The sequence below is a fragment of the Chlorocebus sabaeus genome, chromosome 15 (genome assembly GCF_047675955.1).
Source record: "Chlorocebus sabaeus isolate Y175 chromosome 15, mChlSab1.0.hap1, whole genome shotgun sequence".
Taxonomy (NCBI): domain Eukaryota; kingdom Metazoa; phylum Chordata; class Mammalia; order Primates; family Cercopithecidae; genus Chlorocebus; species Chlorocebus sabaeus.
This window is the reverse complement of record NC_132918.1, coordinates 91,942,175-91,961,750: the sequence shown is the minus strand read 5'-3', so window position 1 is coordinate 91,961,750 and position 19,576 is coordinate 91,942,175. Positions and strand designations below refer to the sequence as shown.

The window sequence follows — 19,576 nt, the reverse complement described above, 5'->3', positions numbered from 1 at the left end:
CCCCCTTTGGCCTGGAGACACCAGTGTTGGTGGATTTTCTGTAAAACAGTAGCAAAGACCTCGTGTCCGAAGCAGCACCCTTCACCTCTGTTGTCAGGGCCACAGGGGAACCCACACCGAGCCGGGCAGGAGCTGGCGGCTGTAGTCACGGGAACTGGCATCCCAAGGCCTGGCCTGCCTCCTGCGTCCTTTATCGTGCTATGATGGTCACTGCTCCCTCCGCGAAGCACCTGCTGTGTGTAGGGGTTTGTGCCAAGCTCTTTCCATGCACTGTGTAATCCATGTCATAACCACAGGATGAGACACGACGTGTGTGTGTGTGTGTGTGTTTTCTAGATATTAATCTTACGTTACAGAGGTTGAAACCAGGCAGCCCACCTTCAGAGCCCTCGTCTTAACTATGACCCTACATTGAAATAAAATGTGGAAACCGCCCGCAGACATACATCGTGGTGGTTACGGGTCATAGGAGTTGCCCTCCTGCCTCTTGGAAGCAACATGACCTTGGGAGCAACGGGACCTTGGGAAGCGATGTGACCTTGAGGGCAACATAACCTTGGGAAGTGATGTGACCTTGGGAGAGTGGTGTGTTTGCTCTGCGCTGGTTTCCTCACCTCAAAACCTAGAGTGACAACTTCACAGAGCAGTTGTGAGGATTAAAGGAGGTGGCCTGAACCACCGAGCACAGGCCCTGGCCCGGGCAGCATTCCATTGAGGGTTTGTTAGCACAGGAGTTCTGGCCTTCAGCCCTCGGGCTGCTTCCCTCCAGCCATTCTTCCTCATGCTAAGAACTAAAGCGAAGGGATTCGGACCCAGATGGAGCATGGGTGCCAGGCACTGTGCCCAGCTGCCCGTGAGGGCCAGCAAGGTGCCTATGTCCGGTGAGGTACTAGGATTCTGGGCCCTGGATCCCGCAGTGCGATGATCTCCCCTTCCCCCATCTGTCCCTGCCCTGCTCCACCCTCAGCCACCTTCAGGGTCCCCACCCAAGGGTCAGGGCAGAGCAGGGCAGGGCTGAGCGGGAGGCAGGGGGAGGGGGTCATTATCGCCGGCAGCACAGGGCTGGAGACAGAGTTAAACCTTCTTATCAGTTCCCTGGGCTTGTGCTGAAATGCCCAGCCCAGCCCAGCTCTGAGGCACAGGCTCTGGAGAGCAGGGCCCTGCAGTTGCCAGCCAAGCCTGTCTCCTCTGGAATGGCCCAGGACCAGGGATAGGGGCAGAGGCCTGGGCACCAGAGAGCCACCAGACTGGCTGCACAGTGCGATCCCACGCAACCACTTCCCTGTCTGGGCCCCAGAGTCCCTGTTTGTGAAACTGGGGGCTGGGGGCAGCTGGATAAGGCAGCCCAGGCCCCTTCCTCCCCTAGAGAGTTGGGATCCTGTGACCCCTGGGAGGCGGCTGTGACTGTCCGCCCTACAGACGAGGAAGCTGAGGCTGCACACAGGACGGTGACTTCTCCACAACACACTAGCTGGGCATAGAGAGGAATGACGGGACTGAGCTCCACCCCACGTGCCCACGAAGCCTGTGAGCCCCCCAGAAGGCGCATGGAGGAAAGGTGTGGAGATGGGGGCGCTGCTCTGGGCACCCCATCCCAGGGCCTAACCCCTTTCTTCAGGTCCTAGGGGCCAGCTGGGGACCTCTCAGAGGAGCCCCAGACAGGCAGGTGCCTGGCAGCTTTGCAGGCCTGGGGGTCGCTCCTCGGCTGCAGCCCACAGAAGGCAGAGATGGCTTCCTGGGCATGTGGACAGTGGGCCCCGTAACTGGGCTCTGATAACACCCCTCCCCTTATCAGTGGGTCAAGGACTGGGCGGGGTGCATCTGAGAACCAAGAGTACATTCCGCAGAAGCAAGGAAGGGGCAGAAAGGAAAAGTGGGTGCAGCTCAACCGAGGCCTCCCAAAGGCAAAGAATCCCCGAGGGGGCCCTGGCTTAGGGGAGACTGTGGAGTGGTGCGGAGCCAAAGGAAGGGACAGTCGAAGCCTCACTTAACCCTCCAGGAGCAAACGGGCCTGATCCAAGCGACTTTCCTGAAGCAACCTTAGAAATCTTGGGCTGGGGCTGGGCGCAGTGGCTCATGCCTGTATTCCTAGCCCTTAGGGAAGCTGAGGTGGGCTGATCTCTTGAGTCCTGGAGATCGAGACCAGCCTAGCTAACATGGTGAAACTCTGTCTCTACTAAAAATACAAAAATTAGCTGGACATGGTGGTGCACACCTGTAATTCCAGCTACTCAGGAGGCTGAGGCACGAGAATCGATTGAATCCAGGAGGAGGAGGTTGCAGTGAGCCGAGACTGCACCACTGCACTCCAGCCTGGGCAACAGAGTAAGACTCCATTTCAAAAAAAAAAAAAAACAGAAATCCCAGGCTGGGAGGGACCTAGGACCTGCATTTGGAGCAGGAGGCCATTGCCCTCAGAGGGGTCATGGTCTCCTCTGACACTTTGAGGAAAATTATGTCTGCCCAGTGAGGAAACTGAGGCCCAGCGTGTGAGGGGAGATGACTCACAGCTGGCTTAGGCCTGAAAAAAAAAGTCCCTGCATACCTGGAGGCGAGGACCAGTAGGTGCCATCCTGAACCAAGGGACAGGGCGGCAGAGGAAGGGCAGGGCCTCCCCAGATACTGGGCCTGGCCTTCTTTGCCCCTGTGGGCTGGGACTCCAGGCAGGCACCACTTCTTCAACCACCCAGTTCCATAATTCACATCCGGCCTTGGCCCAGGCTCCTGGACCCCCTCCTCTGTGGCCCAGGCCAGGCAGGTGGGTGAGGCTGGGCCTACAGGGAAGGGCCTGAAGCCTCCAGGGCTGGTTGTGGCAGGACCCAGTGGGCTGGAGATCTGGAGGGACGTCCTGCATCGCCAGCGGCCGAGAGGACAGGGGCTGGTCCAGCATCCCCTGAGAATGCGCCCACAGACACACACGCCTCCACGGGGCCTGGGGGTGCTCATCTGAACCCTTGGGGGACATCCTTCTGTCCCCACCTTCCTCCACACCCTGGCTTCACCCGGATACAAAGGTGGCAGGAAGCAAACAGTGTGGCAGAATCACTGGGACACTTGATAAAAATTCCTACCCTCCTCCGACACAGAGAAGCCGAGCCACGGGAGCCTGGAGAGACTGAGCCATGGGAGCCTGGAGAGGCTGAGCCATGGGTGCCTGGAGAGGCCAAGCCACGGGAGCCTAGAGAGGCCCAGCCAGAGGGGCCTGGAGAGGCCGGGCCACAGGAGCCTGGAGAGGCTGAGCCACGGGAGCCTGGAGAGACCGAGCCACGGGAGCCTGGAGAGGCTGAGCCAGTGGAGCCTGGAGAGGCCAGGCCACGGGAGCCTAGAGAGGCCGAGCCAGAGGGGCCTGGAGAGGCCGGGCCACAGGAGCCTGGAGAGGCCAAGCCACGGGAGTCTAGAGAGGCCGAGCCAGCGGGGCCTGGAGAGGCCGGGCCACAGGAGCCTGGAGAGGCCGAGCCAGTGGAGCCTGGAGAGGCTGAGCCATGGGAGCCTGGAGAGACCGAGCCAGGGGAGCCTGGAGAGGCTGAGCCAGTGGAACCTGGCAGAAGGGGGAGGAGCCTGGCAGAAGGGACTTCCCTGAAGAAAGGGGCCCGGGTCAGTCTCGAAGGTGGTCCTTGGAGAAGCTCTGGGTGGAGTGTCAGCTGTGTGGTGGAGGAAATTATCATGATGATACTGGCTGCACCCATTGCGTGCCTACCGTGTACCTGTGTTCCTGATGTTTTGCACAAAACACCTCATTCTAGCCTCTGACAACCTTCCAGAAAGGCGACATTATTCCCAGTCCCACGGTCACATTCTGGCCGCTAGCAGAGCCACAGTTAGATGTGCCCCCAGCCCCCCACCCCAAGGGCCTGAAGACGTGTGGGGCCTGGGACAACCCCAGGGACAGGACCAGAACCAGCTCCTAACTTCCCACCAGGAAAGAGGGACGAGGGTGAGACACAGCTGCAGGAAAGATGAAGGCCGGGCTGTGGTGGAGAACGCCCCCACCCCTCCACTTCCCCAGGACGCCGCAGCCGGGAGGGGGCTGCTCCCAGCCTCAGGGCCCCAGAAGCCACAGGGCCAGCCCCAACCCCGCCCCGGAGGCTCCAGTGAGGCAGGGCTGAACCGGGCCAGTCTGGTGAATCCCTGGGCTGTGGGTGCCCCCTGCAGCCAGACAAAGGTGTGACTGGGCAGAGGCCAGGTCTTCCCAGCCTCGGACACCCTGACGTGGTGGTTTTCTCTCCCATCACCTCCAGCCGTGGCGGGGAGCTGGGTCAGTCAGCTGCTGCAATTATTGTTGCCTTTTTTCTTTTCTTTTCTTTTCTTTTTTTTGAGACAGAGTCTCACTCTGTCACCCAGACTGGAGTGCAATGGCGTGATCTCAGCTCACTGCAACCTCCATCTCCCGGGTTCAAGCGATTCTCCTGCCTCAGCCTCCCGAGTAGCTGAGACTACAGGTGCCCACCACCGCTCCTGGCTAATTTTTATGTTTTTTACTAGAGATGGGGTTTCACTATGTTGGCCAGGCTGGTCTCGAACTCCTGACCTCAGGTGGCCTCGGCCTCCCAAAGTGCTGGGATTACAAGAGTGAGCCACCGCACCCGGCCTGTTGTTGCCCAATTGTAAGGAGGAGAGAAATGTCAGGTGTCTTGTCTAAGGTCACAGAGCCAGGTGGTGTCGGGTCCTGAACTCCGCAGATCCTGGCTCCTCCATCCCGGCCTGTTAGAGCCTCTCCAAACCCTCACCCAGGACAGACACGCGCAGCGTGACAGCTGTAAGCGGCAGGCAAGGGTATTTAATGGGCATTGAGGGTCTTGGCACTCCCACCAGGGGAGCGGGCAAAGGGCAGGGCCCAGAAAGGCTTCCACTCAGGGCTCAGGAAGTGGGAGGTAAGGAGGTGGGTTCAGGAGGCGGATTCAGGAGGTGGAGCTCAGGTGCTGGTGTTGTGGGCATCTCCGCGGGTGCACGGGGCAAGAGGAAGGCTGAACCTCGCCTGGGGGCTCCTGCGGCAGCAGGGGGGGCACTGGGCTGGTGTGGAGCTAAACACAGAACAGGGGCATGAGCGCCCTCACCAAGACCCCGCCCCACAGCTCGTGCCAGGTCTCCTGCCCCGGGAGGCAAAGGGAGTGGGCTGGCACAACAGAATGTGCTGCAGAGGCCCCGGGGCACAGGGGTTGCCCAGCCTGTGGCAACCTGATCCTCCACAGCGGCCTCCTGATCCTCCACCTCCCACCTCCGTGTCTCATGGGGCTTCAAGTCATTTCCTTTAAATAAAAGAATCTCCCACCACCCCCACCCCTTGGCCAAATTATAAACCACGAGACTCATCTCAGTCCTAAGAGTGGCTGGCCCAAGGCCAATCAGCACATTAGTGGCGTAGTCATCGTTCATTTGTCTTTGTGACTCCAGGGACCCCTGGGTATATTCTAGAGGCCTGGGTCCTCCTTTCAACGCCCCTCCAGGGTAGGACCCTCCTCCCCCAAGCTCGGAGCGCTCCAGTTTCAGGGTCAGCCCAACCTCAGGGGCCTCCCCCCACACCCTCACAACCTGCAGACACCCCTCTGCCGACACACACAGACACACACACGCACACACACTTCTTACCTCCTGGGGAGCTGCAGCTTCACCACACCCACGGGGACCCTTCCCTGGTTTGTAGGTACCCAGAGGTTGGGGCTGGGGGCCAGGGCGGGCCGGGGGGTTGAGAGCAGAGGGGGACATTGGAGGGTGCAGGTTGGGCACGGATGTCCAGTCAGGCCCCACCACTCTCTGCAGCTGGACAGCTTCAGCCATGTACCTGGGGAGCAACAGGCCAGATGCAGGGGCCACTGCCCTCCCTGGTCTGGCTCCCCTGCCCGCCTCAGCTTAGGAAGCACGCAGCCCAGGGCTTGGCTCTGCAGGAAGCTGAGGCCAGCCTCGTCCAAGACGCAGCACCCCTCTACGCCATAACGGGGCAAGAACCCACAGAGCCAAGGAAGTAGGGAGGCCCCAGAGCCCCCAGCGCCCCGGAGGAAACCCCAGAGGAGCAGGCACTGTGAGTGTAAGCGCCCGGGAGCTGTGGGAAGGAGCCGGGGGAACCCACCTCTGCCCCACCCCCAGGGCTCACCAGTTGGGCCTCTGGTTTTGCCAACTCACTTGGGTCCCAGTGGTGCACAAATTGCTAAATACCAGTTGCTGGCACAGCCCTGGTCGAAGGGGTTGTATCCGTGAAGGTGTCTGCACTGGAGGGATGGAGACCAGAAGAGGAGCTCAGAACCAGCAGGAATGGCTGGGCCATCGCCCAGTGGCCCTCCCTGAGCTGGTCAGCTAGCCAGAGCTCAGTCCAGGGCAGCAGCAAGCTGGAGGCCGGGAAAATGAGAGCATCCCCCGACCACTGCCCCATCCTCCTCCTCTTGGTCTCCACTGGCCACACGCATCCTCCTGCTACCTCCTTCCAGATACTGAACGTCACTGTCTGGAAGGTCAGTTGAGTGAGGCCCAGTCATATTTCCCTAACCGTGATCACATGGCCCAGGAAAATCTGGGCTAAAAGCCTTGAACACACAGTGCGGTAAAGGCTGAGTCCTCCCTTGGGCACTCTTGACCTTGACCAGGTTTTCTCCCTCCTCTCTCCCCTTCACCCACTCACTCTACCCATCAGCCTCACCCCCTCCCGAACTCCCCCTCCTCCCCAGGGCAGGCTGGGCCTCACCTGACTTCAAAAGCCTTCGCTGTCACGTTTTGTCACTGACACTGGCCCAGCAGCGTCTCTGCCCACCACCAACTCCCCCGTGTCCCATGCCCCCCGTCCCTGCCGCAGGCTGAGATTTTCAACACTGTCCTCCACCAAAGGAACCAGGACTCCACGCGAGGGCAGCTGGCACTCACTCCAGGGGGGAAAACTCTGGACGGCTCCACAACAACTCACTGTCGCCACTCACTGTCACCACAGGGCAACACGCATCCTCGCACTAGCTGAGATTCTGCCGACTTTAAGGTATTTAAAGCATGTAAAAGCAGCGTATTGGCTGGGTGAGATGGCTCACGCCTGTAATCCCTGCACTTTGGGAGACCGAGGCAGATGGATCACTTGAGGTCAGGAGTTGGAGACCATCCTGGCTAACACGGTGAAACCCCATCTCTACTAAAAATACAAAAAATTAGCCGGGCGTGGTGGCGGCGCCTGTAATCCCAGCTACTGGGAAGGCTGAGGCAGGAGAATCGCTTGAACCCGGGAGGTGGAGTTTGCAGTGAGCCAAGATCTTGCCACTGCACTCCAGCCTGGGAGGCAGAGCGACACTCCAGCTAAAAAAAAAAAAAAAAAAAAAAAAAAACTGGTATTGTATTAGTCATTTAGAAGATTTTGATTAAATTTATGGAATTTTGGCCAGGCATGGTAATTCCCACCTGTAATCCCAGCGTTTTGGGAGGTGGAGAAGGGAAGATCTCTTGAGCCCAGGAGTTCAAGACCGACCTGAGCAACATAGTGAGGCTTTCATCTCTAAAAAAATAAAAACAGTTAGGTGGCTGTGGCATGTGCACCTCTAGTCACAGGTGCACTGGGAGCTGGGATGAGAGGACCCCTCGAGCCTAGGAATTCGAGGTTGCAGTGAGCTGTGATTATGCCACTGCACTCCAGCCTGAATGACAGAGTGGGACCCTGTCTCTAGGAAAACTAAAAATATATTGACAGAATTTTAAAATTTATATATATATATATATATTTTTTTTTTTTTTTTTTTTTTGAGACGGAGTCTCACCCTGTCGTCTAGGCTGGACTGCAGTGATGCAATCTCGGCTCACTGCAAGCTCCGCCTCCTGGGCTCACACCATTCTCCTGCCTCAGCCTCCCCAGTAGCTGGGACTACAGGCGCCGCCACCATGCCTGGCTAATTTTTATATTTTTAGTAGAGACGGTGTTTCACCGTGTTAGCCAGGATGGTCTCGATCTCCCAATCTCGTGATCCGTCCGCCTCGGCCTCCCAAAGTGCTGGGATTACAGGCGTGAGCCACCGCGCCTGGCCTTTTTTTGTTTTACTTTGTTTTGTTTTTGTTTGTCTGTTTTGAGACGCAGTTTTGCTCCTGTTGCCCAGACTGGAGGGCAATGGTGCGATCTCGGCTCACTGCAAGCTCTGCCTTCCAGGTTCAAGTGATTCTCCTTCCTCAGTCTCACAAGTAGCTGGGATTACAGACACCTGCCACCACACCCAGCTAATTTTAGTATTTTTAGTAGAGACGGGGTTTCACCATGTTGGCCAGGTTGCTCTCAAACTCCTGACCTCAGGTGATCCGCCTGCCTCAGTGAGACAGTCTGGCTCTGTTGCCCAGGCTGGAGTGGAGGGATCATAGGTCCTTGCAAACTCAAACTCCTGGGCTCAAGGGATCCTCCACCTCTGTCTCCCAAGTAGCTGAGACTACAGGCATGCACGACTACACCTAGCCAATTTTTAATTTTTTTGTAGGAATGGGGTCTGGCTATGTTGCCCGGGCTGGTCTTGAACTCCTGGCCTCAAGAGATCTTCCCACCTCAGCCTTTCAAAGGGCTGGGATTACAGGTGTGAGTCACTGTACCCGACATTAGGGAAATAAATTTTGATTAGCTTTATATAAGGCATAGAAAATGTTGATTGTATATGAGGCATAGAAAAAAGTTGATTGTATATGAGGCATAGAAAAATGCTTAAAGGAATGATCTTTAATAAATTAATAAGACTGACCAATACTTTTTTTTTTTTTTTTTTTGAGACAGAGTCTCACTCTGTCGCCCAGGCTGGAGTGCAGTGGCGTGATCTTGGCTCACTGCAACCTCCACCTCCCGGGTTCAAGCGATTTTCCTGCCTCAGCCTCCCAAGTAACTGGGATTACAGGCGCCCACCACCACGCCCGGCTAATTTTTGTATTTTTAGTAGAGATGGGGTTTCACTGTTGTTGGCCAGGCTGGTCTCGAACTCCTGACCTCGTGACCCACCTGCCTCAGCCTCCCAAAGTGCTGGGATTACAACCGTGAGCCACCACGCCCAGCGAAGACTGACCAATACATTTGTACCTGCCTCTCCCACAAAATATGCTTTCAGATATGAATGAAACCAACAGCTCTTGGCTGGGCGCAGTGGCTCACACCTGTAATCCCAGCACTTTGGGAGACCGAGGCAGGTGGATCACTTGAGGCCAGGAGTTCGAGACCAGCCTGGCCAACATGGCAAAACCCTGTCTACTAAAAATGCAAAACTTAATCGGGCATAGTGGCAGGTGCCTGAAATCCCAACTACTTGGGAGGCTGAGGCATGATAATTGCTTGAACCTAGAAGGTGGAGGTTGCAGTGAGCCAAGATCACACCACTGCACTCCAGCCTGGGCGACAGAGTGAGACTCTGTCTCAAAAAATAAAAAAGGAAGAAACCAACAGCTCTGAAGCACTCAGCCCCCCTCACTGTCTCCAGACCTGGGGCTCCTGCTCCGATTCTGTGTCTAAAACTGCGTGACACTCCACAGGACCAAAGCCAGAGTGGGCTGCTTCTCGCTCCATCTCCCACCCAACTCCCCTCTCCCCATTCCCCGCCAGGGATCAGGGCTTCCGGCTTCTCTCTCTGTCTTTGCGTCTCTCCCAAAGTGTTATGGATTCTTTTGGTGGTTGGTTCGCTCACTGTTTCAGAAATAGTTTGGGGCCTTAAAAATGTTTCAGGGGCTGGGAGTGGTGGCTCATGCCTGTAATCCCAGCACTTTGGATCATTTGAGGTCACAAGTTCAAGACCAGCCTGGCCAACATAGTGAAATCCCGTCTCTACTAAAAATACAAAAATTTAGGCCGGGCGCGGTGGCTCAAGCCTGTAATCCCAGCACTTTGGGAGGCCGAGACGGGCGGATCACGAGGTCAGGAGATCGAGACCATCCTGGCGAACACGGTGAAACCCCGTCTCTACTAAAAATACAAAAAACTAGCCGGGCGAGGTGGCGGGCGCCTGTAGTCCCAGCTACTCCGGAGGCTGAGGCAGGAGAATGGCGTGAACCCGGGAGGCGGAGCTTGCAGTGAGCTGAGATCCGGCCACTGCACTCCAGCCTGGGCGACAGAGCCAGACTCTGTCTCAAAAAAAAAAAAAAAAAAAATACAAAAATTTTTAGTAGGGTGTGGTGGTGCACGCCTGTAGTTTCAGCTGCTTGGGAGGCTGAGGCAGGAGAATTGCTTGAACCCAGGAGGCGGAGGCTGCAGTGAGCCGAGATGGCGCCATTGCACTCCAGCCGGGACAACAGTGTGAGAGTCAGTCTCAAAAAAAGAAGGAAAAAAAAAAAGTTCCAGGGGCTGGTCTGAAAGCAGTGGTTTATCTCGCCTTTTCAGTAAGTTACAGATCCAATTCCTTGTTCTACTCTTTCCTCGCTGCTCACTACTGCCCTTGTCGTAAAGAAAAAAAAAAAAAGGAAAGTTCCAGGCACTGTGCTGGGAACTGCACACGACACAAACTTGACCAGCCTCAGCCCTCAGGGTAGCGAGGGCAGCACCCAGGCGCCGCCCAGAAGGCCAGAGGCTGAGCCCTGCGGGCCGGGGACAGGCCGCTTCCCGTGCAGTTTCAGAAGCTGCTGTATGCGGTCTGGAGAGAGGCTTCTGAGGCCTGACCACCGGCTTTGGCCGCCAGTTGAGAGCAGCGTCAGTGTGACAGTGAGGACAGCGGCCCGTGAAGCCGCCCGGGACGGAAGAGAGTGGAGCACGTGAGCACTGCCAGCTCTGTTAGGAGACTGGGCTGCTGGAGATCAGAGTGGAGCAGGGGGAGTGGAGGCTGGTGATGTTAAGTGAGGGTTTTGCTTTGCTTTTAAGATGAGAGAAACAGGAGCATGTGTAAATGGTGATGAAAATGAATGGTGCCAGGAGCAGTGGCTCATGCCTGTAATCCCAGCACTTAGGGAGGCCGAGGCGGGTGGATCACCTGAGATCAGGAGTTCAAGACCAGCCTGGCCAACGTGGTGAAACCCCATCTCTACTAAAAATACAAAAAATTAGCCAGGCGTGGTGGCTCATGGCTCATGCCTGTAATCCCAGCACTTTGAGAGGCCGGCCATGGTGTAACTCCAGCTACTCGGGAGGCCGAGGCAGGAGAATTGCTTAAACCCAGGAGGCCAAGATCATGCCACTGCACTCCAGCCTGAGTGACAGAGAGATGCTCTGTCAAAAAAAGAAAAAGAAAGAAGAAAAGAAAGAAAAGAAGGAAAGAAAAAGAAAGAAAGAAAGAAAGAAAGAGAGAGAGAGAGAGAGAGAAAGAAAGAAAGAAAGAAAGAAAGAAAGAAAGAAAGAAAGAAAGAAAGAAAGAAAGAAGAAAGAGAAAGAAAGAGAGAGAGAGAAAGAAATTGAATGGTATTAATAGTAGCGACATCTGGAGCAGTCACTTGTACCAGCTGCTACTCTGTGTCTTGAACTCACCCATGCTGCCCATTTTACAGATGGGGAAAGTGGATGCCTAGATGACAAGTAATATTCCCAGGATCTCCCTGCTGGTATGCTGTGGAGTTGTGATGTGAACATGTACGAACTGGATCCAGAGACCTTGCTATCAACCACAGGTGGAGTTGCAACCCGGGGATGGAGGAGGAAGGTAATGAGATTTGGGGCATGTGAAAAAGGCCTGAGGTGGGTGCTGCGGGCCGCAGGAAGGAGCCCCGCCTGGTGAATCGCAGGCCACGTTAAGGTCCCTGGAGGTTGGAGAGCCTGGATCTGGAGGGCAGCATTCTGGCCAGAGGAGGGAGGGCAGGAAGAACCGCAGGATGTGAGAAGGGCGAAGGCTGCCCAGGAGAGGCTGAAACGATGCACTGATGCTGGGGAGGGACCACGTGCAGACCAGAGCGGGCGATGAGGAAGGGCGGAGCTGGGGAGTCACAGGTGGGGGAGCCAAACGTGGGTGTGGTGGAGTGATTGCAGGGTGACTGGGATGGGAGGTGTGGGCAGAGCGGGCGCCTCTGTCCTTCCAGCTGTCGGACACCTGCAGCTCCTCCCGCATCAGTGCTGCCCGTCAGTTTTCCTGGAACAGCCAGTGTCCTGCCGAAGGAGTCTCATGGCAAGGCCGTCCACCCTCACCACTCCTGCTTGACATTGTGCTAGAGGTCCAGGACGGTGCAATAAGAAGAGAAAAAAATAAAGCCATACAGATTGGAAAAGAAGAAGTGAGACAGTCCTTTTTCACAGATGACATGATTTCCTAAGTAGAATCAACAAGAAAGCTGTTGGAACTAATAAACGAGTCTGGCAAAATGGCAGGATTCAACACCAATTCACAAAAATCCATTGTATTTCCTTATAATAATGAACAAATAGAAATTGAAATTTTAAAAAACATGCTTACAATAGCACAAAAACATGAAATACTTGCATATAAATCTAACAAAATGGATACAAAATCTATATGCTGAAAACCACAAAATAAGGATGAAAGACATCAAAGAAGACATAAATAAATGGAGAGGTGTGGCATGTTCATGAATTCAAACACTCAATCTTGTTAGAATGTCAGTTCTCCCCAGACTGATCTATAGACTCAATGAAATTCCAATGAAAATCCTAGCAGATTTTTGTGTAACAAATAATAAGGAAACAATACAATGTTTTAAATGGACAAAAGATTGGAACAGACACTTCACCACAGTTACACAGATGGCAAAGAACATGAAAAGATGCTTAACCATTAGTCTTTGGAAAAATGCAAACTGAAGCCACACTGAGATGCCACATCTTAGACCTGCTAAAACAAAAAACAAAAACAACTGACAACATCACACCTTGGTAAGGATGCAAAGCAACTGGAATTCTTATCTACTACAGGTAGGAATGCAAAATAGTACTGCTATTTTGGAAGACAATTTGGCAATTTATTACAAAGTTAAACATTCAGGCTGGACACAGTGGCTCACGCCTGTAATCCCAGCACTTCAGGAGGCCAAGGCAGGCAGATCACCTGAGGTCAGGAGTTCCAGACCAGCCTGGCCAACATGGTGAAACCCCATCTCTACTAAAAATACAAAAATTAGCCAGGCGTGGTGGTGGGCACCTGTAGTCTTAGCTACTTGGGAGGCTGAGGTGGGAGGATCGCTTGAATCTGGGAGGTGGAGGTTGCAGTGAGCCAAGATCGAGCCACTGCACTCCATCCTGGGTGACAGAGTGACACTCCATCTCAAACGAACAAAAAAACCACATTCAATTACCATATGACTCCTTTAAGTATTTACCCCAAAGAAATGAAAACTTACGTTCACATGCCTGTACACCAGTGTTTATAGCAGCTTTATTTATTATAATCTCCCAAACTAGAAATAACACAAACATCTTCAGTTGGTAAATGGATAATCTATTGAACATCCACACAATGCAATACCGTACAGCAATCAAAAGGAATAAACGACTGATATGAGCAACAACGTGAATGAATCTCAAATGTATGTGCTAAGTGAAAGAAGCCAGACTCACAAGCCAACAATTCCATTTATTCTGGAAAAAGAAAAATGATAAGGACAGAAGACAGATCAGTGGTTGCCAAGAGCTGCAGGTAGGGGGAAATCGACTACAAAAGACCATGATCTCTGATTTTCTGGGGGGATGGACCTGTCCTAAATATTGATTACGGTGGTGATCTCTGATTTTCTGGGGGGATGGACCTGTCCTAAATATTGATTACGGTGGTGATCTCTGATTTTCTGGGGGGATGGACCTGTCCTAAATATTGATTACGGTGGTGATCTCTGATTTTCTGGGGGGATGGTCCTGTCCTAAATATTGATTACGGTGGTGATCTCTGATTTTCTGGGGTGATGGACCTGTCCTAAATATTGATTATGGTGGTGGCTGCAGAACTGTATCCATTTGTCAGAACTCATAGCTGTACACTAGAAAAGGGTATTACATAGGTAGATTATTGTTCAATAAAATACTTTTTGTTTTGGTTTGGTTTTTGTTCATTTGTTTGTTTGTTTGTTTTGAGACAGAGTCTGGTTCTGTCTCCCAGGCTGGAGTGCAGTGGCATAATCTCAGCTCACTGCAACTTCTGCCTCCCGGGTTCAAGAGATTCTCTGTCTCAGCCTCCAAGTAGGTGGGATTACAGGCACACGCCACCAGGCCCGCCTAATTTTTGCATTTTTTCGTAGAGACGGTTTCGCCATGTTGGCCAGGCTGGTCTCGAACTCCTGGCCTGGCCTCAAGTGATCCACCCACCTCGGCCTCCCAAAGTACTGGGATTGCAGGTATGAGCCACGCACCCGTCCAATAAACTTGGCTTTTAAGAAATCCTACCCTGGCTCTTGTACCATGATTTCAGCATCAAGCCTAAATTCACCTGACTTTCTGGGGGGGTTTTGTTTGTTTGTTTTTGTTTTTTTTGAGAAGTCTCGATCTGTCACGCAGGCTGGAGTGCAATAGCACAATCTCGGCTCACTGCAACTTCTGCTTCCCTCGTTCAAGCGATTCTTGTGCCTCAGCCTCCCGAGTAGCTGGGACTACAGGCGTGCCCCACCACACCTGGCTAATGTTTGTATTTTTAGTAGAGACAGGGTTTCCCCATGTTGGCCAGGCTGGTCTCGAACTCCCAACCTCAGGTCATCTGCCCACCTCGGCCTCCCAAAGTGTTGGGATTACAGGCATGAGCCACCGCACCCAGCCTGGGCATTTTTTTTTAAGACAGGGTCTTGCTCTATTGCCCAGGCTGGAGTGCAGCGGTGCAATCACAGCTTGCTGACTGCAGCCTCCATCTCCTGGGCTCAAGCCATCCTCCCACCTCAGCCTCTGGAGTAGCTGGGACTATAGGCATGTGCCATCACGCCTGGATAATTTTAAAATTTTTTGTAGAGATGAAGTTTCGTTATGTTGCCCAGGCTGGTTTTTCAAACTCCTGGGCTCAAGTGATCCTCCTGCCTCAGCCTCCCAAAGCGCTGGGATTACAGACATGAGCCACGGGGCCCAGCCTGGACCTTTTTAATGGGGCCAAAGGAAGCAGTTGACTCGGTTGCCCACACCACCTTCTGCCCCAATTAGAATTGTTTCCTCTCCATCCTACCAACATTCCACAGACTTCAGGCTTCCCTGAGTTTTTGCAAAGGTGTGCCCCTCACCTGCAATGCCCTCCGCTCTGTCTTCTGTCTCTCCCGAACCCCTAAGCTGCACGTCCTACCCTACCATGGGGTCCTCCCCGAACCCTCAGTGCCTGAGTCTGCGCCACACAGCTCAGGACCGGCCCCCTCTCCGAGTGTTCGTGGGCCTCTGGTGGGTGTTACTCCCATTTCAGGTTCCTCATCAACAAAGTGTGGAACGTAGCCTTACTCACCTCAATTCCCATCGCTCAAAGAATCCACTGGAGCCTCTTAAGAGCTGGGTCTAGAGGGACCTAACGAGGCGCCATCGGGGGTGAGGGTCGGGCTACCAGGCCAAGGGCAGTGGAGAAAGCGCGGGAAGCGCGGAGGTCCCGGAGGTGCCAGCTGACTCCCCACGGCCCCGCGTACCTTGACCTTGTAGGTGCTGTCGGCCGAGCTCACGGACACGGCCTGGGTCAGCAGCAGGATGGACAGCGGCACCAGGAAGCCCGCGGCGGGCACAGCCACCACGATGCTGCCCGGGTTAAGGATCGGAGCTGCGGGACCCCCACGCCCCGCCCACCCCGCGAAAGCCCGACTCCGCCCCGAGCCCCGCCCCGAGCCCCGCCCCGCCCCCGGGCGCCCACCCACCCACCCAGTCCCCTGGCTCCACCCTCGCCCCGCCCACCCCGCGAAAGCCCGACTCCGCCCCGAGCCCCGCCCGTCCAGATCTGCGGTCCGCCTTGAGCAGCCGCCCTATGACCCCGCCAGATTCCTTTTTCTTTCTCTTCTTTTCTTTTCTTCTTTTGAGGCACAATCACAGCTCACTGCAGCCTCGACCTCCCTCCCCGGTTCAAGCGATCCTCCCACCTCGGCCTCCCGAGCAGCCGGGACTATAGGCACGTGCCACCACGCGCGGCTACTTTTTCTGTTTGTTTGTAGAGACGGGGTCTGTGTCGCCCAGGCTGGTCTGGGACACGGGCTGACGCGATCCTCCCGCCTCGGCCTCCCAAAGTGCCGGAATTACAGGCGGGAGCAGCCGCGCCCCACGCGCTGGAGGCTTAACGCCCCGCCCCTTCTCCTAGCCCCGCCCATCCCCGGCCCCACCCACCTCACCTCGTCCCAGACTGGTCCTCCCAGGCGGCTTCTCCCTCTGGCCCCGCCCCCATAGCCCCGCCCTCTGCAACCCCTCCTTGGCTGGCCCCGCCTCCTCCCTCTCCTTCCCCACGTGGGCGGATACGAGATGGCCTTGTCCGTGGAGAAGGGTAGGTGGGTCGTGCGCACCAGGAAGATGAGACAGGTGACCAGCAGGGCGCCTGAGTAGAGGCACAGGGACAGGACGAGCAGCATGAAGAAGCGGAAATTGCGGTGACCGATGCAGTTGTTGACCCACTTGCAGTGGTGGTCAAAGTCCTGGGCGACAGGGAGAGGGGCCAGGCTTGAGGGCTTCCCCTCCGGCCCAACTTCCATCACCCCGAATCCTGAGGCCTTCCCCCTGCCCTCTAGGCCACCTGCCCTTGGCCCATGCACTGGCTTCCACCTGTAGGGAGAAACTGAGCCACAGGATGCCTCGTGCTGCCATTTCCCTCGTTAGAGCACAGTTGGGTCTCTGGGGTATAAAGGTCACCTGTCAGAAGACCTTTAGAGAAAAGGCTGGCCTGGCCTTCTGTGAGATGCATCCTACTGGAACTTTGGGCAGAACGGAAACCGTCTCTGGGCCTCCACTTTCTCATCCATTCGATGAATGTGACAGTAACACCCTGGCCCAGCCAGCCTCCTGCACTTGTAAACCTATGCAGGCCGTGCTCACGAGAGGGATGGTCACTCAGAGCCAGGAGACCCTCCACCTTGGACACCCAGGCAAGCACAGGCAAGGCCTTCCAGACCAGGCGGGTAGCCAGCCTGAGGGGCTTGAGTATCTCGTGTTAGCAAGCCCAGGGGTGGGACAGAGGGCTACCTCTCCTCCCCTGGCCTGACCCAGCCCAGGACAGATGTGGATGGCCTGTGCATATCAGCACCTCTGCAGGCAATGGCCAGCCTCCCAGGACAGGTGCAGGCGGGAAGCACATGAGTGACCAAGAGTGGCTGGGAGGTACTGTCACCCTTGGCCTTTAGCAGTCCTGAAAGGCAGCTTCACGCCCAGCCCTGGCCCCTGTATGAGGGAGGCTCCTGGTCCCAGCTAGATGTGGGGCGACGGCTGGTGGACAGGTAGAGGGGCTCTCACCTCCACACAGATGTTGCACCAGGGGCAGTGGTAGGTCCGGGGCGGGCGATGGAAGCAGCACTTCGGGCACCACTGCAGGCGGAAGGCCCCGTGGTTCACCCACACCACGTGCACCGTCAAGGGGCCCTGCTCAGCGGAGCCTGGCGTGGGAAGAGGATGGGGCACAGCAGAAGGCCCTGCGGTCACTCCGAGGCATCACGGGGCACGAGAAGGGTGGGGACGAGGTGGGCAGGGGAACCCCTGCCCCTGAGCAAGCTGTCCAAGCTCAGAGAGGATGGCAAAGGGAAGACGGGTTTCCAGCCAGGAGAGTTTTGTATGAAACTCAGGCGTTTGGAACAGCGAGTGCTGCTCTAAGTGGCATTGTGTAGTGAAGGGAGGAAGTACAAACGGTGGTTTGGAAGAGCCCACTGACTTCTGGCCCTGGCCTGCCCAGTCCTTGCATCTGAGGCAACCGGGAAAACACAACACTTCTCTTTTTCTACACCGTGGTGGCCTAAGAAGTGGGGTAGGGCCGGGCACAGTGGCTCACGCCTGTAATCCCAGCACTTTGGGAGGCGAGGTGGGCTGTTCATGAGGTCAGGAGTTTGAGACCAGCCTGGCCAATATGGTGAAACCCCCGTCTCTACTAAAATTACAAAAAATTAGCTGGGCGTGGTGGCATGCTCCGGTAATCCCAGCTACTCGGGAGGCTGAGGCAGAAGAATCGCTTGAACCTGAGAGGCAGAGGTTGCAGTGAGCTGAGATCGCACCACGGCACTCCAGCCTGGGCAGCAGAGAGAGACTCTATCTCAAAAAAAAAGAAAAGAAAAGACAGAAAGAAAGAAGAAAGGAAAGGAAGGGGAGGGGAGGGGAGGGGAGGGGATGGGAGGGGAGGGAAGGGAAGGGAAGGGAAGGAGCTAGGGCCACAGTAATGAAGACGTGGGGTGAAGGGGTCCAGAGGCTGGAGGAGGGGCGGTAGGAAGAGCAGTTTAGGAATCCCCTGCAGGTTCCCAGCCCTTGGGGTGCCACCTCCTTTTCCCAGGGGGGCTGATGCCTCACCTTGATGTAAGATGCCAGGGTCTGAGAAGTTGAGTGAAACGAGACTGAAGAAGGTGAGAGCAAAGAGGGGGCCTGTGATGATGGGAAAGACCCACTCCCCGTTCTGAGCCAGCCACCTGCAACTGAGACCAGAGGCAGGCTCGGTCCCGAGCAGGGGCAGCCCAAAGCCCCCCGCCCAGGGCCTGGCTTACTTAGGTCAGGACCCACAGACCTTAAAGCCAGATCTAAAAATCCAGGCTCCAAATACCCGGGCAGATTCATAATGGCTCCACCAAATGTCACCAGCACAACCAGCCACCCAAAGCTCCCAAAATGCACAGGCACCCTTGACCTCTGTGCCTTAGCACATCGGTTCCCTAGACCAGAATATCCCCCTTTCCCTGATTCTCCCCGCCGTCTTCTGCACTCCCCTGCCTCCATCCTATCATATTCTGTTTCCCTGGCTGTCACTTTGTAGGAAACCTAACGCCTTGCCTGGGAAACTCACGGGAATGCGAAGAAGAGGCCACTGAAAAAGAGCAGCAGCACCACATTGAAGGCAGCAAACAGGCTGGAGAGGACCCAGGGACGTGGGACCAGAGGCAGGGGATAGACCTTCTTCACCTGGGGCGTGACATCCATTAAGAGTGTCATGGTTGGGCCTCCTGCACCTCCAGGGGCGGTCAGAACCACCAGGCTTCCTCCCCCAGCCCAGCTTCCAGAGCTCCATGGCCACAGCGGCCTCAGAGCCACAGCCCAGGATGAAGGGAAAGAAGGCCCAGTGTGACATCACAGAGGCTGGGGGCCTTCAGCAGAACTGTCTGCAGTTTTCTGTGGCTGCCTCCGGTGACAGGCACTTCCAGCAGCAAACCCCTCCCCTACACGTGCTGGGGAACCGAGAGGCCCTGCCCCTGACAGGCTGATGTTGTTGGAGAAAATATGACCTTGGAGAAACACATAGGAAGAAAGTTGGTCATTTTCAGCCGGGTGTTGTAATCCTTGTAATCCCAGCACTTTGGGAGGCCAAGGTGGGTGGATCACTTGAGGTCAGGAGTTTGAGACCAGCCTGGCCAACATGGTGAAACTCCGTCTCCACTAAAAATAGAAAACTAGCCAGGAGTGGTGATGCCCGCCTGTAGTCCCAGTTACTCAGGAGGCTGAGGCAGGAGAATCACTTGAACCTGGAAGGTAGATGTTGCAGTGAGCCGAGATCGTGCCATTGCACTCCAGCCTGGGCGACAGAGTCAACTCCATCTCAAATAAAAAAAAAAAAAAAGAAAAGAAAGAAAGAAAATTGCTAGGTTTTTTTGTTGGGTTCTTTTTTGTTTGTTTTGTTTTGGG

General features: G+C 55.3%; 1 protein-coding gene across 1 annotated transcript; it reads right to left on the bottom strand.

The window, feature by feature from the left end:
* Positions 1 to 5,591: 5,591 nt before the first annotated feature.
* On the bottom strand, positions 5,592 to 19,041 carry ZDHHC19 (zDHHC palmitoyltransferase 19). The gene is given in 8 exon segments (XM_008009677.3): positions 5,592 to 5,680; positions 5,683 to 5,779; positions 6,118 to 6,203; positions 15,424 to 15,529; positions 16,235 to 16,407; positions 17,219 to 17,358; positions 18,257 to 18,378; positions 18,744 to 19,041. Coding segments are annotated over 8 exon segments (945 nt in total). The 5' UTR covers positions 18,890 to 19,041; the 3' UTR covers positions 5,592 to 5,605.
* Between the last annotated feature and the right edge of the window lie 535 nt (positions 19,042 to 19,576).